This window comes from Mus pahari, chromosome 8 (genome assembly GCF_900095145.1).
Source record: "Mus pahari chromosome 8, PAHARI_EIJ_v1.1, whole genome shotgun sequence".
Taxonomy (NCBI): domain Eukaryota; kingdom Metazoa; phylum Chordata; class Mammalia; order Rodentia; family Muridae; genus Mus; species Mus pahari.
The window spans coordinates 107,339,490-107,366,320 of record NC_034597.1 but is presented as its reverse complement, the minus strand read 5'-3'; the positions used below and the strand labels follow the sequence as shown (position 1 = coordinate 107,366,320).

Genomic DNA, 26,831 nt, shown 5'->3' with positions numbered 1-26,831 from the left:
CCAGGGCTACACAGAGAAACCCTGTCTCAAAACAAACAAACAAACAAAACAAAACAAAACAAACAAAACAAAACCAAAAACAAAAAAGAGAGTAAAGGCTTAAAAGAAAAAAAAAATTTTTTCTATCCCCTAGAACAAGCCAAGAGAATTATAAGAAAACGTCCTACTTGTTCTTTATATAACCAAGCTCCGCTGGAAGTAAACCCAGTCATACCAAACAGAACTGAAATCTGGCAGATGGATGTGTTTCATTTTGCAGACTTTGGAATACTAAGGATCAAACGCCACATCACTGATACACACCCAGGCCTGGGCAGAGGGCTTACGGGGCTCCAGGGAGCTGATGGCCACAGTGGGACAGTGATTGCCACTGGTTCTGCCTGCTTGTTTGCTTTCAAGACATGGTTTCTTTGTGTCACCACCAACCTCTTGTCCCCAATGCCTTCTTCAATGTCCCCAGGCAGAGTGGCCTTCAGCAAGCTCAATCAGGGCCACCCCACCCTGTACTCAAACCCTAGTGTCAAACCGAAAAAGTTAACTCCTGCATGATTTCACTCCCTCTTGTCTTTGTATCTTGTCCCCAGGGGCTGGCAAATACTTCCATCCCATGGGGCCAACTCCTTTTCTCAGCACCTGTAAAGCTGCTTTTCACAGGACATCCTCCTCTTCCCCCTCTTCTTCCTTCCCCCTCCCCTTCCCTTTCCTCCTTCCCCTCCTGTCCCCCTCCTCTTCTTCCTCCCCCTCCCTTTCCCCTTTCTTCTTCCTCTCCTCCTCTTCCTCCTCCCCCTCTCTCCTCCTTCCTCTCCCCCTCTTCCTCCTCCCCCTCTCTCCTCCTTCCTCTCCCCCTCTTCCTCCTTCCCCTCTCCCTCCTCAAAGTCTCAGCCCTGGAAGCAGTACACTGAAGGCCACAGCTCCCTCCCTAGCCATCACTTCTCCATAACACTGTCCCTAAGGATATTATTTCCATTGGAATTCCTTGCTTCTTTTCCATTGCAGCAGGAGGTGGGAAACAAGAAATATATATTTGGAAGGAGAAGAAACCTGTATCTGGTTGATTTGTATGTTGCCCCCCACCCCCAATAGAATGACAGCACGTGAGGTCAGCACACTAATTTCCAGTGCCTGGCTGAAGGGCACCCACACTGCGGACACTCAGTGTTTCCTGAATGAATGGGGCCTCTGATAGGTCGGGGTTATTTTCTTTTGTTAAAAAGTAAACCGAGGGACAATAAAAGCGTAAAGAGTTTATTTGAACAAAGAGCGATTCAGTTGCTGGGTGCCCAGGATTGGCTGTGCTTGGACCCCCTTTTGTTTTAGTGGAGGCACTTAGAAGGAATGGCAAGTGCAAGGTTTGCTTATGTTTGCAAATCAAACAAAGCCAAGGTCACAGGGAGGGTGGACGGTGTGTCTGCTCAGCAGCTCTTCTGGCCTGGTGTCTATTTCAACCTCTTCTGATCTTGCATTGGGCTGCCCTGTCATTGTTTCTCCAGAACAACTGCAACTTCTTTGTGAGAATAAGGTCCCCAGCTTTTTGTTCGGGAACCCAATACAGCACTTGGCTCTCCGTAGGGACTAAATGATTGTTTGCAGAACACTTAAATGAATACACCTGTCTCAAGTTCTCCTGGAAGTGAAGTTTCTTTGTTCATGGCTTCGCATTCCAGTTAGAACACACTGGTTTGACTGGAATTCCTCCTTAAGAATGCTGTCACCCAGCATTTTCCAGATGTTGCAGCTTCTGTGAAAGGCCGGGTACCCAACGGGAATGAAAACAGGGCTCCATGAATTAGCAGTCTCTAGTGAAGCCTGCAGATGATTAATTTTAGATTCCACGCATCTGGGTCAGAGCCGAGTTTCACGGCAGGTGTGGAAACGATCTCTTTGGTATCATTAATGATTTTCCTCAGGGCTAGAAGCGCCTGAAATACGCCTTCATATGAGATTTGAGCCTAAACTGGATGGATATTTAATAACAACTTACATATATTGCATTCACCATGGGAGAGCTTCCTATTTTTAAAATGATGATCAATGTATCTTCTGGGTGGGGTGGAGCACGCATGTGTGTGCATCTGCAGTACAGAGAAGGCTTGAGGTTAATACAAAGTAACATTCCTCAATCATGGTTTGACCTTATTCATTAATTTAATTTAACTTATTTGTTTATTTTGAGGTGGGACTTCATAGCCAGTCAGTCTTGTGAGCTCTTGTCCATAAATGAATAAATTAACAAATAAATAAATAAATAAATAAGATATTCCTGTTTCCACCACCCCAGTGTTAGGAGTATACATGTTTATCACACCTGACTTTTATACATGGTTGCTGGGAATAACTCAGACCCTACTTCTTGTTCAGGAAGCACTTCACCCACTGGGCCAACTTCCTAGCGCTGGGTTATTCATGTGTCTTAAGCAGCTAATAACACTCTCAGTCAAAAGCCAGATGCACTAACCTGATTTTTAAAAGAAATGTCCTGGAAGATGATAATACTTTAAGCGAAACGAAAACAAGCAGAAAGCTGATGCTATGGCTTTAAAGAGGTTAAGGTCTTGGAAGCATTTTCTTATCCTTCGCCCGCTGGAGATATCTCATCCGCTCTAAGGCATAATCCCTCAGGTTGTGAGAAAAAGGTCTTGTCAGTCACATCACTAAAATTCTACTCCGTGGGGCAGCGTGGCCACCCTAAGTGTGACTACAAAGAACTAGGCTGACACCTCCTTGCTCCCAGTTTGGGAAGCTTGGTAATCTGAAAGGTCAGCTCTCAGGGGGCGGAGCTGTCCTCGGAGTATCATGTTGTTCTTGGCCGTGACAGTGCTGAAAGAGAGTAATGCATCTGTGCTGTAATCTCTGAGCCGGAAGACACTGAATCAATCCAAGTGGAAAGAATATGCTAGTTAGCGTTAGTAGGGGTCAGTTCATGAGGAAACTACAGAACAGGTGAAGTTCATCGTTGACGTAGCGCCTGCAGAGCAAGCCTGGTCTCCACCGGTCCAGGACTGTGCCCCTTGGCACGGTATACACTTGGCATTGTCTGACAACTGCCTTAGGTTTCTTGAGCATTTGTTCCAGTATGCAGAGACAAACACATCCCATGTTTCAGGGTCTCTGTAGTGAAGGCAGAGGAAGAGAGGGCGCCTCCCATTCTAAAATGGAAATTTACTGGTTTGATGGGTCAAACTGACCATATTTATGAACAGAATACTTCCCAAGGGACTTCTAAAGTCCTCTCAGGGAACATGGGGTTTAACAATGATTTTTTTTTTTTTTTTGAATAAGAGAACACTTCCAGCGTGTGTGACACATGATGAGAGCTTATGGTGTAGACGTTTCATGGCAGGCTGAGTAGAAGAGCAGATCCTCGCCTTTGAATTCATGGAGCAGCGCTCTTTAATAAGAGCTGGGCATGGCTTCTGCTCCGGCAGGGCACCATAGAGAAAGAGCAACATTATTTAAAGATAATGACTCCGTAGAAGAAAAGGGAAGTATGGTAATCGGGAAAACAAGAAAAGAAAAAAAAACTCAATTAAAACAATAATAATAATAATAATAAGTTTTGAATTGAATGAATCTAACTTCATAGGAATAACACAGGTCAGTGTTCTAGTTCTAGAATGACTGGTGAAAAAGAAAAAAAAGTGACTAAAGAAAAAAGAAGACATGATTAAACGCCAGCCTCAGTCTGTAACAAGTTTGGATAACTGTACAGATGCCCCACGGTGACCCAAAAAACCTCTACTCACTGCCCCTTCCCCCGCCCATACACACGTGTGTGTGTGTGTGTGTGTGTGTGTGTGTGTGTCACTGGGAATCAAACCTTGACAATCACATATGCTGTTCAAGCATGCCACCACTGGGCCGCAAATCCAGCCTGCTCCTTCCATTTTAGTAGTTTTTAAATGACACTTGAGTTGAGACTCCATGCATCCTTCCTGTTGGAACAGCTACAACCACTGAACACGACGTACAAATGTCTTTTGGGATGTAAATCAAAAAGCCATATTTGTGCGGAGCCTTTAGTGCTCGCATTTATAACAGATTATTGGGAACTTGGGAAACAGGTAGCCAGAAAGGTTGTGTGAATTTTATCAGAACAGTTATACGTTTAAAACTTCGGGATAGATTTCTTTATGTCCTTCTGCATCCAATAGCTGCCAGGTGTTGGGACAAAAGAATGAGTTCCCACCTCATGGTTCCTCGTCCTCCTGGAGAGAAACAGGTAACCGATAGACAGGAAGCACTGCTTAAGGATGAGTTCTGTGTTTCTGTGGGTAGGGGCTGTGATAGTCACGTCCATGCCACACTAAGGTGAAGAGCCAGGCTACAGTTACCTGGATGAAGAACGTCTCAGAAGAGCTGACTTAAAGGTCTTACAGAGCAAACACACCCATGTGGCTGCAGAGTCATCCGGGCCAGACATAGAGCGGTGTCCAGGTCACAGTGGGTTTCCAGGGGCTTCAGACTTCACAGATGAAACGGGAAATGAGTGGAAACAGGCACGTGTGCTATGACTTACGCCTGTTACGGTAAATGAGTCTCGGGAGCAGAAGGGAGGCCTCCCACCGCAATTATAACACTCGCTAAAGAAGATGAGAAAAGGTCTTGCAGTGGGCCAGACATGAAAGTTTCTGTCTCAGTGTTCTAATGCTGAGAAGAGACGCCAGGACCACGTCGCCTTATGAAGGAAAGCATTTAACTGGGCTCATTATCATCATGGCAGACAGCGTGGCAGTACACAGACAGGCCTGGTCCTGAAGAGGGGGCTGAGAGTTCTACACCTGGATCTGAAGGCAGCAAGAAGAGAGAAGACACTGGGCCTGGCTTGGGCCCTGGAAACCTCAAAGCCAGTGATACACTTCCTCCACCAAGGCCACACCCCACTCCGACAAGGACACACTTCCTAATGGTGCCACTCCCTGGTGACTAAATATTCGAATCTACGTTCCTATGGGGGAGGGGGAATCATTCTTAAGAACAGATTCAAGTTGGGCTCACATTAAGGTCCTTCATTAATCAGCTGAATGAATGATATCATCTGTTGGGAAGGAAAATACTTGCTGGGAACAGATTCACAAATGGGGCTGAGGATGCAACTCAGTGGCAGAGCGCTGGCTCAGCATGTGTTCAATCCCCAGTACCACAAAATAAAAAGCACAAAATAAAAAAGTCTGGGAAACAAGGATGTGGAAGGAGACAGTGCTATCGAGTCACTCATGTCTACGTGGGGGTCAGGTAAACAGTGGACTCCCGGAGTTAAGGTAGGAATTAATTCTAAAGGTAGGATGTAAGAAGTGCTCAGCAATTCTCCCAGCACTGTATGGGGTGAGGTCATAGCAGGAGTCAAGATTTCTGGCAGATGTGTGTGCAGACACAGGGCTCTAAATGGGAGTGCTCATTCGATAAGTTAGGAGAGCAGTAAGTGTCTGTGACGGACGTACATCAGGGAACCCAAGGATGGAGCATGGGTGGATTCGCCCATCTGGAGGTGAGGAGGACGAAGAAGTGGGTGACTAGTGAGGATGGGAAAACCCAGCTAAGAGAAAAGGAGGGAGAGAATGGCCACTCAGTGCTGAAGTCCCTCGTGCATAAGGGCAGCTCCCAACCTCACTGTGCCGCTGCTCTCTGTGGACAGAGGCATGGAGAACGGCGGTAACCTCACTCTTCGTTCCACAGTGCTTAGCTCTCAGTCCAGGTCACTTCATTCAGAGGCTTAAGCAAGGCAGCCTGCTGGGTGAAACCTGGATCACCACAGGACAGCAACGGTGTCCCTTTCTGGGTGGCAGCTGTCATCTTTAGAGAGCCTGTGGGCTCTGCATTCTCCATCAGCTGCCCAGTCTCTGTAGCATGGAGAGCTGAGGCAGTCGTATGGGTCACATTTCTGGTTCCAGTTCAGCTTGCACATCTGGCTAATGACTGAGAATGAGTGAGTGAATGAATGAATGAATGAATGAACCATCCCTCGATGCATGGGGAACAGATTTCAGTACCCCCACTGGATATTAAAATCCCTAGATTCCCAAGCTCCTATATAAAACACATAGCATCTGCATCTAAAGCACCCACATCATTTAATACTGATGCTCTATACTTATATATACATCACTACCTTCCTCAAAACACCTCATGGAACCAAATGTTAGGCACACACTTGTGACATTGTTGTTTAGGGGGCTGACAAGATAAAAAGGTCTGCATGGGTTCGGTTCAGAAGCATTTTTTTTTAAAAAACCTCCAACCCAAGGTTACTTGAATGCCCCTGTGGCTAGGGCAGGCTACAGTAATTAGGCTTGAATCAGATGACAATGTTTGTTTGTTTTCTGAGACAGCATATGTAACACAGGTTCACTTTGAACTCATTATATATCCCAGGCTGGCTTTAACTTTGCAACAATCGTCCCACCTCAGGCTCTCAAGTGCTGGGAACATGAGGATTACAAGCAGGCGCCACCATGTCCAGCTGGGCTTTCTGTAGTGTTTCAGTTAAACTATGTTCTCCCAAAGTATGTATTAAAGCCATCATCTCCAGTCCCTCGGAATGCAGCATTATTTGGAAAGAGTGGTTTCTGATTTAATGCGTTAAGATGAATCCATACTGGAGAAAGTAGAGCCCCTGATCTAAGGGCGGGCGAGAGACACTCAGGAAGATACCGTCACAAGAGAGTGAGGGAGAGAGCTCACCATGTGACTTCTATCTGCAGAACTGGAGGTGCCCCTGGGCCACTCCGATGGGGACCTTTAGAGGAACATGGGAGCCACAGAGGGGGCTCACTGGAGAGGCGAGAAGTGACCCCTTAGGTGGGGACAACTTCTGAGAGCCCATGCTTGAGTCTGAAACAGGAAGCAACAAAAACAAACGTTGGCATGAGCCCGCAGTGGGCAGACGAGGGGCATCAGAAAGAAAAGAAAAAGCAGGGGGCTGAGGGCAGAGAGTGAGAACAGGGTGGCAAAAGAAAATTCTAGCTTGACCAAGGTTGAGCCATGGTCACATTAAAGACAGTCGGGAATGTCAATGACACGGAGGCCGCTGGTGGACACCCCACACGCAGAGTGCCCACTGATAGTGCACGAATGAATCTTCTGCTGGCTACTATAGCATTTCTGCTCCGCACCAGACAGAAAGCACACCAGGCGCTGGGACAGAGGGGGGGAAATGTGCTCCTATGGTTTGGGAACTTTGGGCTCCTGAAGCAGTGACTTCCAGGGTAGAGATTACTGAGGAGGTGTGCACAGGGTGGTTATTATATTATATAGGGTTGATATAATAAACGGATCTTTTATATAGGAGGTCACGTGACACCTGGAGTCCCTAAAGCATGACATGGAGGGAACCCATGACACTAATATATTATTTGCATAACACAAAGAAAAACTACCACATGTGGTGGCACACACCTTTAATCCCAGCACCCAGGAGGCAAAGGCAGGCAGATCTCTGTGAGTTCAAGGCCAGCCTGGTCTACAGAGTGAGTTCCAGGACATCCAGGGCTGCATAGTCAGACCTTGTCTAATTATTATTATTATTATTATTATTGTTAATGTCAGCAAAACAAAGATAAACAAACAACGTGCATGCTTACATTTTCTTTATGATTCCTCTCATGTTTAAAATTTCTAGCACATAAACACATTTATTCCTGGGGGCAGTGCATGGTAACATTTTTTCACTTCAATGTACAAAACTCACTAAATCTGAATACTGTTAACATAGCAGGAATTCTAAGATTAATTAGACCCAATTCCACGAGAGCTGAGGAATGAGGGGGTAAATATCAATCTGGGAGTCACTCTCGAGGTCAGGCCAGGTCTCCCTCATTTGTAACTTTGGTGGTCACAAGGGAAATATTCAATTTTTGTATCTATATCCACATGTACCACAACGGGCTAACATATCTGTCTGGCAGGGTCATTAGAAAGTCCAAAAGTTCTATCGTCGGTGCTACATGACTAGAACGATTTCTACTGCAAAGTTTAGACTGTCTGAGATGGTATTTGCAACTCAGGTCAAAACTAGGCATGTAATATGCAGAACACCCAAGTAATTATGGGAAATAGATAGCCTCTGCTTAGGAGTTGGGCTGAGAGTCCAGCACTCAAGCTTCAGGTCAAAGTCAACCATATATTTCGATGTGTTTTAAGAGAATTTTCACTTTTCATTCTGAAATTGTTGCCCATGAATTGTAAACCTGAACTGCATTTGCATCAGCTAGCTTATGGCTAGTACCCCATGGATAATGAGTGAGATCGGTTTTCCTTAGAAAGGTGAGAGAGAGAGTTAGGACAAGGTCATGTGGTAACAACACACACAGCTTGAAAAGTCCATAGTACACATCTTCACGTTTCTGCAGAAGGCTTCCTATTCTTAAACTCTATTGTGATATTAGCACCTGGGGCACAATGTGTGGTACAAGGAAAGGCTGAGTCCTGTATAGCATTCAGGGGACAATTCGCATAGATTATAGTAAGTGCACACTCAAGGTACAGCACACCCTGTACTATCTATCATACACTGCAACCATTGACTGGGAGGCTGGCATGCTTTAGGGCTGAACATGTGCTAACCATCCACAGACAGTTAGTGGTCATCTCTTAGACATAAGACACCATTCTAGGCTTGGGAACCCTGCAGTGATCTTAGCAGACAAGATCCCCGTCGGAACTCAGCTCTAGTTCTCCCAGAATGGAGGAAGTCGACTGGTGAGATGCCAAAAAGCAGCAGGCCTGGGGAGGGGTAGTGGGATCTTGGACGATAGAAATGGCAGAAAGCTTCACGAATAAAGTAAAGTGCTTTCCACAAGCTGCTAAGGGGTGTAACTGCTCACAGAATTTGAGGCAAAAAGAGCTCTAAGTAGAGCAAAGGTCAAAACCAGCCCAGAAGCAAAGCCTGTTGGGCACTGAGGGAGAGCAAAGACCCTAGGCGGCTGGGAGAGCAGACCACTGTCTGAGGAGGAAGTCAGGTGGCTGGAGGGTGATGATCTCACTCTCTCACAGCAGGCTCACTGGGATGCAGACTCACCGAAGGACGTGCGCCCTTTTATCTTCCGTATGAGGTGAGAAGCCACTCAGAGAACCGGAGCAGAAGTGTCATCCGACTGAGGTACCAAAAGAATCACACCTTCTTTCTGGGAACTGGCGTCTCTGTGCATGTGGTGTGCTCGTTCGTGTGTGCACGCCCCAGGGATGCCAATACACGTGTGTGCACATGGAGCTTGCTATTTCGGCTAAGCTGGCTGGTGAGCGAGCCCCAGGGATCCACCAGCCTCTGCCTCTCCAATGCTGGGGTTACCAGCCACTAGGACATACTTGGGCTTAGTTTTCATAAGGGCGCTGGGACCTGAACTTGAGTCCCATCCCCTCTACACACACACACCCACCTCCGACTGTGTGGTGCTCACTCCCCAGCCTACCAACTAATTTTAATTTAGAAAGGTAATATCTAAGTTTCTAAAATTTGTGTAAACAACTTTCCCAAGTAGTCTAGGAATATTTTCACCCAAAATTAGCAACATGATTTCACTAGCTGGTTTTCCACTTAAAAGCTCAATTCAACTGTTTAAGAAAACTGCAACCCTTAGTCTCAGTAAATATTAAAGTTTAATTCATGTATTTCTTTCCAGATGTTCCTATTTACAAAATAGCCCAGATTGAATCCTGACAGTTGCAAGGAAAAGAACCTGAATAGAAAATTCCCAAACACTGCAGCCCCGGAGGAAAGCAGCTCCAGGATCGCCAAGTTGACCCTCAGATGAGATGGGTTAACCTGGTTAAAGCCAGAGCCTGGCAGTAAAACAATTTTGTCCAGCTCGGCTTAGATGGAGTCACCCTAACTGGTGAAACAATATTCCGGAATAGAAACTGTCCTTCAGGAAAGCATGTGTGTGTGAGCGTGCGTGCGTGCGTGCGATGTCGGTTCAGCGCTGCACTGGACCTTTCAGAATGAAGCCACAGCTGCTGGTAGATGCTCACAACGACAGCAGCCGCATAATACAGAAACCCCATTGTCAGAACTACGATGTATTTTTCCAAAACAACTTTTGTTAAAGCACCTTTTCACATGCACCGCTTTCCTTGCAAGCACCTCGGCAAACTTTTTTTTTTTTTTTTTTAATGCCCACACATTTGTTTAGCGTGTACTTAGGGAAAGTTTAATCATATATATATTTATTACAAATATAATAACAAGGAAAAGAAGTGTGCGGTCCCTTTATTGACACAGCAGCAGAGATTCCTCTCATGGTTACAAACACCCCGTGGTGCTTATATAACATCTAGCAAACGTCACCAAAATCTCAAGGAGTATGATTGTTTAATGCCGTGACTGATAGATAGGACTGAGGAGCCGCCATTCCTCACTCCAGTGATCCTGACTTTAGACACAGCTTCCCTTTGAGCCTGTCATCAACTCGAGGCAGGACTGGGAAACTTCTGGAAGGCAGAGGAACAGCAGTGCTACCTTCTGACATGCTCAGCCCTAGGTTAGGGCTTCGGGATGTGGGGAGTCACTCAGAAGGAATGCGTTACCTCTGTAAGTAGGACTGGCATCAACTCTAAGTGGGAGGAAACTGAGTCAGGGAGCTAGAAAACCCGCTCCTGAAGAGAAACGTGGGGGCAGGGAGGGCTCGCGAGAGCTTCTGCCCACTGCCTCTGTTACAGACAGCGTCTCTGGACAACACAGTCCTTTTAAACACAGATCTTGAATACTCTGTACCACAAATGCTTCAGTCTACAAGCACACTTCTCTGGATTTTAAATCTTTTTTTTTTTTTTTTTTTTTTTAACCACATTCTGACTGTACCTCATCCCGTGAAGTCAGACGTAGAATTTTCTACTGACGGAATTATGTCAGCGATTAAAGCGTTTCGTCCTTTGAAGGTCTGGATAAGGGAGGATCAACCAGTGTTAAATGAAAAAAAAAAAAAAAAAAAAGATAGGCAGCTTCAGGGGGATTGGCCTCATCACTTTTTGGGCTACTCTTTGCTGCACCTGTAAGCTGTGTGTCCTGTAAGCTGTGTGTCCTGCTGTAGGGACGTCTAATCTTTAAAAAAAAATGAAGCTTCGATATGAGCACACCGGTGTGCTCGGGGCTGTGCAGATCTCAGCCATTTTCACCAGCGTGTATTCTCACTACTGCTGAGGGCAGAAAGTTATTAAGTCATAAATAACCCAGAGAAGGCAGGGAGGACGGTGAGCAGGTGGTCAGATGGAGGCCCTTCTTATACCTGTGCCTGGAGGGCTCCTTCTACATTCTTTACAGTTTGATAACTCTAGATGTAAATGACATCGCATTCAAATGAAGTCGCCTGCAAGTCCACAGTTCTCAAACGGGACTGACATCCTGGAGCAGTACCCAGGGATGCTCCCACACTTGAAGGAGGGTGCTCCCACACCTCTGAAAATGAATCTGAAAGTCTCCTTTCACCTGTCTAATGCTCAACAGGCTCCTGGCTTCTTCCTTGAACTCTGTGCTAAATCTAACGTCCTGCTTGATTCCAGACCCCACTGTAGTTCTGATGGACCCATGGTGATGTGGTGAAGTGTAAGGATTAGAGATCTAGCTGGGAGGTTTGACTCGGAGAAAATCAAGGGGCACTGAGCCTTAGCTGTCAGGAATAGTTCACCTATATTTCTTTACCTTTAAGAAACTTACAGAAACAGTAATATTTGATGTTATGACCTTAGCAGTTAAATGCTCATCTCTGTCCTGTTTCTATAGTCTGTTTCCTCCTTCACTGGGTGTTTTTAGTAACATGAAAACAATCCAGCACACATTGACTCAAAGAAAGAAAGAAAGAAAGAAAGAAAGAAAAGAAAAGAAATAAAAACTAATAAAAAAAAAACACCAAAAAGATGTCAGGAAGGCAAAACCAACTATGTCATCCAACTCAAAAATGATGTCAGGAGGGCATAAGCAATTATGTCATGTACGTCAAAGGTATCAGTATAGTTTTTTAGATGCAGAAGCTTAAGCTCTCCTCTGCCATTGGCAAATTGGAAGTTGGGTGACCTTGGGTGACTCACCGGTTGGGGTCCTTAGCAATACCTCGAGAGTGACAGGAATCTTGTGCATTCATTAGAACCTTTCTGAGTATGCATTTGATGTGACAGATTTTTATATGCATAATGTCATCAGTGGGTGTGTGGGTGGTGTTATCTCCCCTGGGTAACTGAGAAATATTGCCTTATATCTGAAGCTTTCAGAAGCCAGCTTTAAATCTCCACTGCTTTTACAGGACACTTCCATTGGTGAGGAATGAAAAGATAAATTCAGATTGCCTTTCCTCTTTCAATGAAAGGAAAAATAAAAAATACAGAAATGGACTTAAATTACTACAGTTCAGATCAATTATGATTTATCTGTCTAGCTTTTGCTTTATCTAGTCAGAATAGCCTTTTCTGACGAAAGGGTCTAAAACAGTGGTAGCTTATTATATGGAGTTCCCATCTGATTTCTCAAGCTTTTCTTCTCTTGGGCTAAAAATAGGTTCTTCTGCTTTTAGTATGTAGACAGTTTTCTTTTTCAAGATATGTAAATATTAACATTGGTTTGAAGACAAATTTACAAGACTGATAAGTTAGAATTATGTCTTTTAAGACATAATTTATGTATGTGTGTGTGTTCCAGTATATATGCTGTGTGTTCATGTTTGTGTGTGTGTGTATGTGGTGTATATGTACCTGTATATGGTGTATGTGTATGTGTGTATGGTGTGTGTATGAGTGTGTATATGTGTGTGAGTATATGTGTATGTGTAGTATATGTGGTGTGTTTGGTATGCATGTGTGTGCAGTGTGCATATGTGTGTGTGAGAGAGAAGAGAGTGAGGTGTGTGTGTGTGTGTGTGTGTGTGTGTGTGTGTCTGTCTGTCTGTCTGTCTGTCTGTGGTGTGCATGTGGGTTCAAAGGACAATCTTAAGTGTTGTTCCTTGGATGCAATCCACCTTGCATAGAAGCAGCATCTCTCATGGCCTGGAACCTTCTAACTAGGCTGTGCTGGCCACAGGCATGCCCCTCTTCTACTTCCCAAGCACTGACCGGGTACCTCCTTATTCTTTCTTCGTGTGAGTTTTAGGCATATTCCAGGTCCTCACAAGGCCTTTACAAACTGAACTATTTCCCTGCTTTGAGACATAATTATCCACATATGATTTAACCACCTCAAGCACCCAGTCTCTTCAACACCTGAGAATGGGGTCCACACTTTCGTAGCACCATGGTCTCTCAGACAGGACAACAAGAGCACCCGTAATATGTTTTAAAATTGGTAAGCATGTTGGAGCTTTTCACAGGCAGAAGCATCAAGCTAAGTGCCTCAACCATCACTACGCCCTTAAGACTGCCTAAGCCCATCTGGAATTCAGGGCAGCGTAATTGTAGGGTTACAGGAAACCTCAGAGAGCTCTCTCCCAACCCACCCCACTTCTTCCCAGCATAGTTTTTCATTGAATTCTCCCATTTCTTCAACCTAAACTCTACCCAACCCAATACACGACTGGGGCAGGCCATCCTCCACAAGCATTCTCATCAGGTGGGAGCCAGCTCTCTCCTGAGGTCTCCCTTCCTGCACCACAATTACTTGTCACTGTGCCCTACTTTCCCTCCAGACATGAGCTCATCAAGTGGACATCTGAGTCACACTGTGTTCCTTCGTGATGTTCCTTACAGAGAGTAGGTCCTCCAAGAACCTAGCTTTGAGGGTGCACTCGGTAATTTCTGCCAGCCATAAAACATTTTCAAGAGAGAATGAAAACCCCCTCAGGAAGCATTTTAGGAAGGCTCTAGTCAAGCATGGAAGCCACAATAAGAGGAACTGAGATGTGAGTCAGAGTGACTGGCACATGAGAGTGACAGGGTCAGCTTCCTCACCTTCATGTAACCCGGAGAAGATAACGTGTTAATAAGACATTTACTGCCATTGTCAATGGTCTGACTTTGATTTGAAATTCTTGGGCACTTGAATGTCAAACCAGACCAGAAATACACCACCATGTATTTTTAATTTAAACACAGATATAGAAAAAATTTTGTATGCCTGGTATAAATAAGTTTCAGTGAAAACAAAACCAAAGCACAACATAAACCTCCCAGTAGCCATCACAAAGGAGCCAGAAGCGATCTGAATGGCAAACCCTGTAGAGCTTAGTCCGGTGTTTTCTTCGAGAGCACTACAGAACCTGAAGGCGACATGTAAAATGATCATCTTACCTTGAGGGAATCAAAGCAGGCAATTACTCTTCCATTTTCAACCTGGCAACTTTTGGGGGGATGAGCAAACTTGCACTCTTCATCGGAGCGTGAGCACGTTCCTCTCTGGTACTGTCTGCAGACCTCCAGCGTCAGCCACTTTGTGTCTCTCACGGGGGCAACGTTCAAGGCCATGATGAGAACTACTTTGGGCTCTGTTCCTTTCTGTTAAATGTCGAAATCAATCCGAGTCTCAATGATCTCAAAACAACTGCCGTGAAAACTCCAACATGTAAGTTTGAAGGTAAGTAGTGAATTCCTTAATGCAGTCCAATCCAGGAAACTGGGGAGGGAGAATGTGTCAGCAAGCAGGAAGTCAGTCACCGATCGATAGGCCCCACTGGAAGACTGTGAGCCACAAGCAGTGCGTGCTCACTGTCATCTCTGGCTCCCAGGGTTCTAGTCTCTCGACTGTCTTGCAGATACACCCCTCCTTAATAAAGTGGCTTTAATACGATGGCACTCTTTGGGAAAATATTAGTTCTGATGCTCACAGCTTTGGAGGATGTGGGAAAACAACCCTCTTAGATCTTTGTATTTGAGCAGGATGGCGCTTTCCTTCCTTCGTCCTCTTTAAATTCTGAAATTAAATGATTAGCAAAATTAGATCACTTCATTCACTCAAAGGGTCAGGGAAAAGTACATTCAATGAAAACCAAACAACCAGACAACAACAACAACAAAAACCTGAAAAACCCAAGAGCTGAACACAAGAAGAACAAATCCCTGAGGGCTGGTGCCAACAAGAGTGATCTCCAGAGCAATTTTAAACCACGAACCTGCAAAACAATATGACATCGACTTGCGTAGTCGTCGTACTCAGAGGAATCAGCTCAGATCTAGAGTTTGTGGAAGTATAGTTTAGACCTCAGAGCTTTCAGTATCACAAGAAAGGTGGTACAAAGTGGAGGAGGAGGAGGAGGAGGAGGAGGAGGAGGAAGAGGAGGAGGAAGAGGAGGAGGAAGAGGAAGAGGCAACAAACTCAATGCAGACTAATCTAGGCAAAACTCCAAGAGTTAGGAGTGACTCAGACAGATGAGTGTGGCAGACACAGTAATTAGGCCCTTTGAAACAATTCCATCTAATGTGCTTAATCACCAAACAGTGTATTAGAAATGTGGTTCCCAATTAATTTCACATTTAGGTCATTGATTTTATTGTTGGGAAGGCTATAAACAACTGTAGGGATGTGTCTCTCCTATGAAATGGAGATAATATTATTTTGGGTGAAGGATGGGTTCCCTATTCCTTGAGTTCTTTTGATTTTACAGATATTTGATGCTGGGGTAGATAGACCAGGCCTCCTGATATCTGCTCTCTGAACTCTCGATATTTCTTTGCTTCTGCTATTTGCTTGGTGCCTGTCTTCCCTGCAACCTGCTGTTAGTTTAAGGACAATTCTTTGAAGTTTCTGCCTCCTAGATGCCTTGGTTCATGGTATCTATTAGGACCCTAAGAAGCGCTCATTGACCAATTAAATTTAGGATCCGATGAATGCAAGTTAACTTCCATCAGGTTCAGCTTAGCTTTAGTTGAGACACAACCCAATATCCTCTCCAGGCTGGGAGATGGGTACGTGGGTAAGACGTTTGCTGCCACCTGAGTTTGATCTCTGAGACCCGCATTGTACAAGGAGAGAACTGACTTTGGAAGTTGATCTCTGACCTCCACACACCACTCATACAGAGAAGTTTAAAAATATGTAATAAACTTAAAAAAAAAAACCTGTTCTCGTGTATTTAGAATGTGAAGATTAAAAGGCATGACTATAACACCACTGTAAGTTAAAGCTCAGATGTCTAAGATCAGCAGATTTCAGCTGTTTTCATTCTTCAAAGATCATGAAATTAGTAACATTAAAATTGAACATTATAAAGATAAACACAAATAAAAGTAAATTAACCATTTGCAGACCTTGTATGTAACATAAGCCTTGATTTCCTTCTAAAAATTTATAGCTAAGGGTACTTCATGAAGACTAGAAACAGATTAGTCATGCTAAACCCTTAAGGAGGTTTCTATCAGTGACAGGGGACTCATAAGACATTGTCATCAAATTGGAATGGGGCTTAAAGGTTCCTGTAGCTTGATGAGGTCTTGGTCACATTTAACTTCCAAGCACAACTTTACAGTGCCATGTGTTTCTTGTGAGTTTACATGATCCTGGTACAAACAAGCCCAGTACACTACACTGCTTGTCACATGGAAGTACATGGGTTTGCATGATCCTGGACATACAAGTCCAGCACACTGCTTGTCACGTGGAAGTACAGCATTAACCCTTGATGGTGGGAGAGTCTGACACTGGGCTTTGTATTCACCGCAGCACAGTTCACTCCGGAATGCACTCTTTGTACACCGAATGCCACGTTTCCCAGCCGTCAGTCTCAAACTGTTTAACACAACTCTTGATTGCATCAAGAGGTCACATCAAGTGACTGACCTACATCATCTGGGCTCGATTGCAAGAGTACCTCTGATGACACTGTAATGAGCTCACCCAAGGATGAGTTTATCAGAATGTATTCCATCACTTAGGGACACTGACTTGTGGTTCAAAACAGCACGTGCTAAGCGAGTTCAGAGGGCAGTCATCAAGTGTTTTACAATTGTTCCCAGAAAAAGTAAGTCCCTGCCTTGGCAAAAATCAGTTAGCCTAAGCAGACCAAGCCAAACGGATGGACGGATGGATGGACATCTCTGCAGTTGGGCTCCTCCATCCTGTAGAGAGCTGTTACCTCTCTCACAGGGGAGGGAGGGACCACAAGGGTGTCCTGTAGGTTTATTTGATCATTTACCGTGATGGAGCATTGAGATGCTGGGAACGGCTTTTTCACCTGTATTGCTCTCCGATTTGTTTGTGAACGTGCTAGTGTAAGTTCTACATGCATGTGTGTGTTCAGGGAAATGGGCAACGATGAAAGCGGCGACACATCGCTGACTTCAATTATAAGATATTTGAGGGAGCGAGGCAGGCTCCTGCTTGTCTGTTTGTCAGTGTGTGTTCACAGCAGCAACATCAAGTAGCTTAGTCTAGTGAGCTTAAGAAGATGAGTCTAATAACGAAATTTACTCTGGATCAGGTTTCACCAACTGGCCCAGACCTGCAGCAGCTTCATACCTCCAATCCACCTCCAAACCTGGTGTGGAACAAAGGACTGGGGAAGCAAAAGCCAAGAAATGTTTCTGCTCATCAGCGGAGACAGGGCATCGGTGACAGAGGGGCCTCGAACTACGTTCTAGACACATTTAGTTCCTACTCAGAAAACATCATGCAAAGCCCTCTGTTAGGCAGGTCTCAGGATGACAGGGATGAGGGACATACTGTTTCAAAGGCAGCAGAGCCCCCTTGAGGATTCATAGGTAGGACAGGAATAGGCAAACCTAGACATTTCTACATAGATGGCAAGAATAAAGGTTCAATAGTCTTTATTCACAGAAGCCACATACCACACGGCGATGCTGTCAGCCCAGAGAAATAACTTCCGCTTCCAGTTTGATTAAAAAAAAAAAATGCAACCAGAATTTGGGTTTACAGACTACCATGACAATCTGGCCTCTGGACATACTTATTTTCACTGGCCAATGAAACAATATATTTATGGAGTGTAACCAATGTCTTAAAACAAGTACACACTCCAGATCATCTACTTCAGGTGGCACTTCCCATACGTCTCTGTCCCTCTGGTGAGGACACTTAACTGCCAGCCATTTTCAACTATGGCCACTGCATTAGTGAACTTACCACCCCTTATCAGATTTCCCAACATCCCATTCTACAGTTCCCTGGTTAACACAGTCTACTTTTGGCTCCTAGAAGTTCTTTTTTGTAAGGGAGGAGTTAATATTCCACATATAAATTATTTTAGGATTCCATATGAAAATATTTAACATAAACTTGCTTTTAGGAAGACAGCAAGCTTTTCAATGACAGCCACTTTATGTCAAGCAAAAGGCTGTGCACCCTGTAACAGGAACATACTGCTATGTAAGTCTGTTGTTGTAAATCTGTGGCTTATGTTCTTCCAAGTATGCTCTCTGTTCCTGTCCTCAGGGTCATGACCAGGCGTGGCTAGTTATGAAAGGCCCAATCTCCTTGTGGTGTCACAAGTAGAATCAAGCGAGCAGCTGTGGGACCCTGGAAGACGAAGCGGCCTGAACCAGGTTTGTGTGAGGCTTTATAGCTGATGAGCAATAATGACAAGAGAAGATGAAGAAGACCAAGTTTTAACTTGTTATCAAGGACCAGGCTGGCTGTGCCCACACAGATTTAATTCAACACTGGATCGGCTAGGCTGCGCATAGTTGGAAGAGCAGATGTGTGCTGGGCTGTGCCATCGGGGATGGGAGCCCCTTCCATGTGGCTAAATCTTTATCCTTCCATTTATGTTGTTTCAAATTGACCCTCCCAGTACAGCTACTGGAAGATGTTCAAGTGTGACTGAGCCAAGCTGAGTATAGGAGCAACACCCCCCATCAATCTGTAAACTCTATGGAATCTAAATACACATCACATATGCACAATGAAAATTTACCATTCATGCTTTTATATAATGTGGAACCAGTGTCCCTGACCCTCTATTCCTGGTAAGTCAACTAACAACTTCCTTCAGTTTCTTGTACATTTTCATGGCGGCTACCACAGGACGGGTTATAGAAATACAAAACCTGAAAGCCCCTTGTAAATAGTACAGTGTCTCAAGGCTAGGTGATAAGAAGAGTCCTTCTCTAGACACCCATTGTCGGAACTCACTCTCAGGTCTCTTCCTCAACACAGAAGCTTCATATAGAAGCAATGATTGAGCCTGGGTGGATTCATCTGCCCCAGCACTGATTTTTGGGAGCAAGACACAAACTAGTAGATGACGCATGACTATACGGGAGACAGGGTCCTGTACCTATAACATCCCTTAAGCCTGGCCATTTATTTTTGAACAAGTGCCACTACTTCTTAATTCAGAAGAACTGTAAATACTGATAAGACCACAAATACTAACTTATCCACCCCACTCCAGTGGAAACTCTTACAGTATTTGCTTCATATGTATAACACATCTTGGCTGTTATTTCTGAATCCCTTGAATTCAGCACAGCACCTGGTCTGTAGAAAACGCTCTATGTTTGTTGAATGAACTCCTGATCTGCATTTTAAAACAGACCAAATCCAAAGCTACAGAAGTAAGGCTTTGATGGGGTCGTTTGGCTACGACCTAAAGGAACATTCCAGGAGGCATCCTGATTCATTTTGCTGTGGTCGAGCGAACTGAGGCTGGGCAGCTGACCCAGGGATGAACAGCTCAATCTGGATGCCTGCTCTCAGCCCAGTGATCGTCAAAGAGCAGGGCCCAACCCAGCAGCACTGCAGCCCCTTGCAGCTTATGAAGAAACTCAGACGGTTGGTGTTGGCATCAGGACCTCCCAAACCTATGACATCACAAGGTGACATCGTGACCTACAGACCTGTTACCAAGACAACAGCTACCACATTGCCAGAATCCACTTGGCTCACCTCCCACCTTTACCATTTTCCATATAAATAAGGGGAATGCCCCTCCCTTCACCACCACCCCCTTTCCTCTTTCTGCAGCCACCTTCCCCACCCCTTCTCTCTCCCAATAAACTTCTTACATGTGGAGCTGTTTGGCCCAGTGTGCCGTGTTCAGACGTGAGCCAAGATTACAAGACAGCAGTTCGGTCCTCCCAGAGATCCTACACTGGTTGTTCAGGGCAGGCCAGCCACCTGTGTTGAGTGAACCTCCTGGAGTGACCGGTGCCAGCCTCACCAGCAGTCATTGGGGGTCTGCAGTATGCTCTATACCTCTCTTGGATGCTGAAGGAACAAAGATGGCTGCTTCAGGTTACCAGAGAATCTCTATCTTAGCAGATTCCCACAGAAGCAGCTATAGGAGGAGGTCGGGCACAGGACTCCCTCCGTGGCTTCATGTCTGACCAATCAGAACAAAGCCAAACTAGAGGAGCAGAAGCACCCAAGAGCTCTGCTCCAGGTGAGACTTGGAGGGAGGGAGGGAATGAGGGTTCAGACCTGCATGCCCACCTCAGGGACTTTGAAAATGTAGGCCTTGGGGGAGGGGGGTTGCTTTGTAAAGGACTTTCATCTGGTGACACAGTTGTCAACAGAAAGAAAGGGCTATTTTGTAAAGCACACTTGCCCATTGCCTAATCATTTCTAAGCCCAATACCCAGGCTCCCTATCTTCAAAGGGAAGACTCGCTCCAAGTTCAAAGATAAATGGCTTTCTATAGTATTTCTTGAAATTCAGAAGGCCCTTCCCATTCAAGTCTACACACTAATGTCAACTATTTTTAGGGTCCTTTCCTCACATGGCACTTCCATTTTTCAAAATTTATTTAAAACTCTTCTAGGTGTTAGCTTTTTTTGGAGAGCTGTGACTCTGGACTATATAAAAGAATTTGCTACTGAGATGCGATGGCAATTGCTAAATTATGCAGCCAGTAAGCTGGGAATGCCTGGCCCTTCGCTGTGGGAGAGGAGGAGGTAGGTGGCACCCCAGTGTTCCACACCCTCAGACAAGCCCAGGCTGAGGACCCCCCAGGTGTCCCACTTTGTGGATAATTTGCACATTTCTGAAGGCAAAAACATCCATCATGCCCAATCTTGAGGCAGAGATTGATCAAAATTTAAGACCGCCTTAAGGGAACCGGCTCTGCGCTCCAGCACAGCCTTCCTGGTTCACTCCTGGTCACCTGGGCTGCCTTAGCTGTCGGCCAGATGAGGCCTCCTGCGGCACTGATTAAAGGGTCCTTGCAAAACAAACCGGTTTCTGAGTCAGTCAAGGACTCATTAGCCATTGGGTAAGGCGGAGGAGAGGGTGCCTTTAATGTTATTTTGCATACATGTGATTACAGTGAAGAGCTCTTGTCCCTTTGACTTCCTAGTTCTCGTTTTTTTTTTTTTTTTTACAATCTTTGGGTTTTTTAACATTTAAAAAATTAAAATAAGCATTTGTTTCTTGATTTGAGAAGGGGTCTCTCTGTTCCCTGTGTAGCGTGGGCGAGCCTAGAGTGCAAACTGACTTTCCTGCCTCAGCCTCCTGCAGAGGCCTGTGACATCTTGTTGAGCTTTTCATGGGTGGCCTGGGAAGCAGGGATATTCTTTTAGACAGGCTCTTACTCTGTAGCCTTGGCTAGCCTGGCATACACTATATAGCCCAAATGGGCTTTGAACTCTGGCAATTCCCCTGCCTCTGACTGCCAGGACTCAGATTATAGGCTATATCACTGCACACATGACTTAAATATATTAAAAGAAAATGATCTTTCCTTCCCGGGAGTAGCTTGATATCTGAACATGCCCTCCTCTATTTCCACAGACAACTGCTCACGCGAGCTCGCTCCACTGATAAAAGAACTAGCCACATCCCGGCCTGTCAGGCGCAGACACAGCAAGGATGGGAGGAGAGCTCGACGGAGCCACCAGCTGAAGTGCCAGGGCCGAGAGGCACTTGACTCGGAGGAGTGGGGGTGACGCTGTCCAGTAATCACTGCCTTAGAGATGAGATGTCAAACCGGGCTTCCCTCAGACAGCTCGGTGGACCGAGAGACAGAGGCGGTCAAGGGAAAGAAATAAAGAGCCCACCGGGCTTTCCACAGATATCAGAAGCATGGCAAGCACGGCTATCTCCAAAACCATTTGTTCTCCTAAAACCCTCGGATTCCGTTTCCTCCTGACCTGTCAAAAAGTACCTATAAAATGGTGCTGTGAAAGGTAAGGGATGAAAACCAACTTGGCTAGCCTGGCTTCCAGCCTTCCCTCCAGATAACTGTGTGAGCCTCTTTGAGCTTGGCGGTCAAGGGGGTGATAACACCCGGTCCATAAATATCTCCTGTGCCACAGCATAACTTAGTAGTATGTCCCTAATTCTCTCTTTACGGTAGCTAATCTATATTCATTTAGATTCTTGGAGATACTTGCATTAAAATTTAAGTTTTAATTTCTAAGCTGTCTTAGTGTCACTGGTGTTTTTAAGAATGAGGCGGTCGTATAAACTGGGACAAGGGTCTTTCATTAGCTTGTTGGAATGGCACCAGAAAGCATTGGGATCTTTGAAAAACCACGTTATTGGGTGTCATTGTGTTAGTAAGTGCGTGCGTAGAGACACACAAAGAGAGGTGGAGATATCCTTTATCTTTAACAGTCTTAAAAGCCAGTGAAATATATATGTAAACAAATATGTACATGCACATATCTGTATAAAGACACACACATATATGTGTATATACATACACACACACACACACATATATATATATGAAGAACTCTCTCTAGGATGAGGCATACTAGCATGGAGTCCCTTCTATAATAGGAATGAGTTCCAGAAACCTCTGACAGAGCCTCCTCTCAATGACTCCAGGCCATTATTGAATGGGGACAGAGTTCCGACTGTCAATGGCATCTCCATTTCAGATGCTTCTCAAATCTTTTGAACACACTTTCTGATATACTGCTGAAGGAAATGAGGCAGGCACACACACACACACACACACACACACACACACACACACGTTGCATAACAGGTCACCATTATTATGACAAAGGCAATAACAGAAAAGAGTCTCAGCTAATGTTTTTTCTGTGTGCGGCATGTCTTATAGTCTAAGTGAAAAAAGTCATAAAAATCCAGGGTTCATTTTAATATCTGAACATTTCCAACCTACTTTCATAGCCAATTCCAGGAACACACAGAGACAGAAATCTCATCTTTAATTAGAAAAAAGAAAAATTCTAAATATACCCCTAAACCCACAGCTAGAGAGAATATATTCAGCACATATTGTATTCAAATAAAAAAATTATTTTTTCCATTGTGTTTTCTACACAAATACAATTCAGCTAGGGGATGCTGTGATTGGAAGAAAAGCAACCGCATTAGATAACATTCAGCACAGTGCTTGTCTCCTGGTGGCTGCAGCTAGACAGAGTGACAGAGACCCACGTTTCTCTTTAGAAAGCCCTTTCCTTCCCTGGCCACAGTCTGCAGTGAGCACAATGTCTCTCCAGCTGCCCTTTGTCCTTTTCTCCCGTCGTCCCTCTTGACGCCAGCCCGATGGCCACTCCTTCTGCCTGCTCTTGTGGCTTGGCTCTGCATATCCCCTATATATGCTTTTTTAAAATGTTCTTTCCTCATCTGGTGGTGCTCTTTTGAGAGACCATGGGACTTCTGAATTGGCTCCCAAGGCTGCTGCGATCTGAGCAGACTCTGTCACACACTTCTGCCTTCCTTAACTGAGAGATCCACCATGCTTTCCCCACCAAGAGGTATTGAAAGGCCTCTGGAACCGTGAGCTGACATAACTGTCTCCTTCCTTAAGCTGTTTCTGTCAGGTAGGTACAACGAGGCAAGAGTTACAGATAAACACGCCTACACAAGTTAGGGCTCCCCTGTGACATAATACAAACGGAAGAGATGCCTCACGCAGCCAAAAGACATACATTTAAAACAATCAATGCATTGCTATAGCTGTAGGTAATCAAGCTATGAAGACACATATGTATCAGACTCAAAAACTCAAATTTGCATGAATGTGTGATACTGCACGGATATGGCACATGTGTGATACGCATGGAAAGAGGTTGTCACAAGCATAGCCAATGGAGTTTTTCAAAGATGCACTGATGTCAGATGGGACTTGGCAGCTGTGCTTCTGGAAGCTCAGGGTTGCCCACAGTAGTAAAAGGGGGAATTGGGAGAGAACCTGGAGGGGTGTGTGTGTAGTACCTGCTTCAATTTGCACAACTGCTGTCATCTTTAACGACTCATAACACTCAGACATCCCAGAAGTAAAGCTTGATGTAGACAGGTAGAGCAGAGTCGAGGTCTCGGCTTCTATCGCCGTGACTGGACTTCTGACATTATAACTGTCTTCCAGGATGCTTAATGGCCGTGAACGACCGTGGCCATTCTTCATGGAGTCATGCAAGACATCAAAGCCTGTTCACTCACATCGATAAGTTCTAGAGCCGTGCTCTGAGTTTCCACAGTGCACCTCAACGAGGGGTGATCCTCATGGAAAAGAATGACAGGGGTCTCAGGACGTCCACACTTGGATGCATTGAGTCAGCTTAATGAGCACCAAGGACCTCAAACGGCACCGTAAAAAAATGAGGAGACTCTGCCTGGAGAAGACTCCCTAGAGAAGCGCACCTCTCAACACTTGTCCTGGAAGAGCACGTAAGAAGTAGGGGATTGTCCAAAGGCTGGAGCAATGGCTGCAGAGGAAGGGAAAAACCCTGGGGAAAACTCGGCTGTAGCGATGACTGACAAAGAAAGACCACGTTCAGATCCTAGGTGATCGTCAGCAAGCAGTAACCTTTGGGGGTCCGTGAGAACGGGAAAAATGTGAGAGAACAAGAACGTCAAAGCGTGAGTTCTGTGTGGGCAGAAGGACCTGATGCTGTGCTCCAGTGGAGAGCATCCATCAAGAAGCCAGGGCCATTTGGAAATGGGGTATGGAAGCCACGGCTATGAGGTGACATCCAAGTTACCCAAAATGGCAGCTCAGGCCATGGGATGGCTAAGAGACATACACACTCCCCGGGCAAGAGCAACGGCAAACCAGACTTGTGTGTGTCTCTGAGAGACTAAAGGACAACCTTAACAGGACTGGGCACAGTTCACTTAGCTTCTTAGTCGTGACAGAAGAAGAGCAAGGCAGACCACACAAAAAGCAAAAAAACCAACCAACCAACCACCCAAACAAACAAAAATCAACATGGGCCACTCTTAACCATCCAGCAGGGAGGAAGAGGCAGAGCGCTAAGAACTGGGTAGCCTCCACGACCGCTGTGGCTGGGACAGCAAGGTGCATGCGTAGACCACTGAGTCGCAGTGTCATTTTTCTTGATTCTCCAGGTGGCGGTTTTTGTGGCTGTGGAGTGAAGACAAGAGCAACCAAAGCACAGACACAGCCATGGAGTACTTGCAGGCACAGGGACAGCAGAACAGCAGGACAGACAGACAGCAGGACTGCAGGGGGGACACCCATGTTCTGCCCCTATGCTGGATGTACTGGATGGGACCTTGGGCAGCTCTGTTTCTGGAACCTCAGCTCCTCAGAGTAATCAGAGGATGAGGAGAACACACAGAGGAGGGGGTAGCCTCCCCAACTCTCCTTCCTATTTTCCCTTTTTTGGGGGGGTTGGAAGGAAGGAAACAGGAAGGAGCTTGAGAAGACGGTGGGCGAGAGTGGGAGTTGGTGAGCTAGAGATGACCGATGAAGGAAGGAAGAGAGAAGACATCAGCTCCTGGGATGAAAAGACAAGCTGCTCAATTCTTCCTCGGGGGTAGAAAGAGGGTGGCTTGAAGCCACACAACTGGAAAATCAACTCTAGGTAGTTCACTGTCTCCGCCACTTCAGGCAGGTCAGCTGTCCACCCACCACACCGGAGGGGTGGGGCCTAGGCCCTTGGATGCCACCGGAAGTGAGAACAAGGATGTCCTTATTAACGCGCGGGGTGGGGGTGCGGGGAAGCAGAGGCAGAAATAAAAAGTGCGTTAGACAAAGAGGCTTCCAGGGGGAGGCAGCCTGGATAGAAGACTGGTCTGGTGTCTTTCTTTACCCACTCCTGGCTGGCTTAGAGCAAGGATACTCGAAGAGAGATGCAAAAGGCCGAGGGAGATTAGTGTGCAGGAGAGGTAGGTGGCAAGGCTACTCTCCCCCTGTAGAAACTGTGTATGGCACAGTCCATAAACATCTCCATATGTGCATATGTGTGGCTGCTTACACGCCAAGCCACAGCAGTGAGTGACATCAGAACTGGGCGTGGCCAAGAACGGTTAGACCAGGTCTCAGCACACCACAATGACACGTGCTCAGAAAACACAAGAGTCAGCAGCTTCCCATAATTCTACCCACTGCGTGGCTGCTCAAAAGGTGCAATAAGACACATACGCAGATGTCACCCAGCGAGAGCCAAGAGCCGGACGGCCTTGGAGGAAACACAGCGTAGAGCCCACTGACATTTAACAGCTCTCAGCCTTGGGTTAGCATATCTAATGGTGAGATAAGACCAGGGTAGCGCTTAGAACAAACATTTACTGAGCATCATTGGCGACGAGGCTTTTCAGGTGGAAGGTAACACGGATGAGAACGACGACAGAGTTCATGCCTCGTGGCCTGTGCTCTTTGGAGGAGGAGGCGGTGGCATGTGGGAGCCAGAAGGGCTGATACAGGCACACCCTGCAACGCCTTCGAGGCCTCTGCTTACGTGAGCTTCTGTCCAGTTTTATGGCTCTAAACTCAGGCAATGTTTATAGCTTTAGACAGCTATGTCTCCCACAGACCCATTCTCTCTGCTCCTGCCTCTCTCCTTTGTCCTTCTCTTCCCTTCAGACGCCCTGAATACAGTACACAGGTGAACAACATGGATAACCCTTCCTAAGAGATTCCGGATCTGACGATCTGTCGATCTGGCGGCTCTCCATCTTCTGTGTTTCTCCATCACCCAAACCACCTTTATTTCTATGTTTATTCCCAGCATAGGCTCTCAAGACACCTATTCAGGCTACTTCCCACCTCACCCCTACTTCTTCTCATTCCCACCCCTACTTCCCA

At 45.7% G+C, this 26,831-nt stretch overlaps 1 protein-coding gene across 9 annotated transcripts in view; it reads right to left on the bottom strand.

Moving 5' to 3' along the window:
• The window catches only part of Mbnl2 (muscleblind like splicing regulator 2), a 151,937-nt gene that overhangs the window by 88,927 nt on the left and 36,179 nt on the right, over nucleotides 1-26,831 (bottom strand). For all 9 annotated transcript variants that reach the window (XM_021204187.2, XM_021204188.1, XM_029541443.1 and 6 more), the window contains exon 2: nucleotides 14,200-14,818. In XM_021204187.2, the coding sequence (XP_021059846.1) occupies nucleotides 14,200-14,373 (174 nt within the window). In that variant the 5' untranslated portion in view covers nucleotides 14,374-14,818. The remainder of the gene's footprint in view (nucleotides 1-14,199; nucleotides 14,819-26,831) is intronic.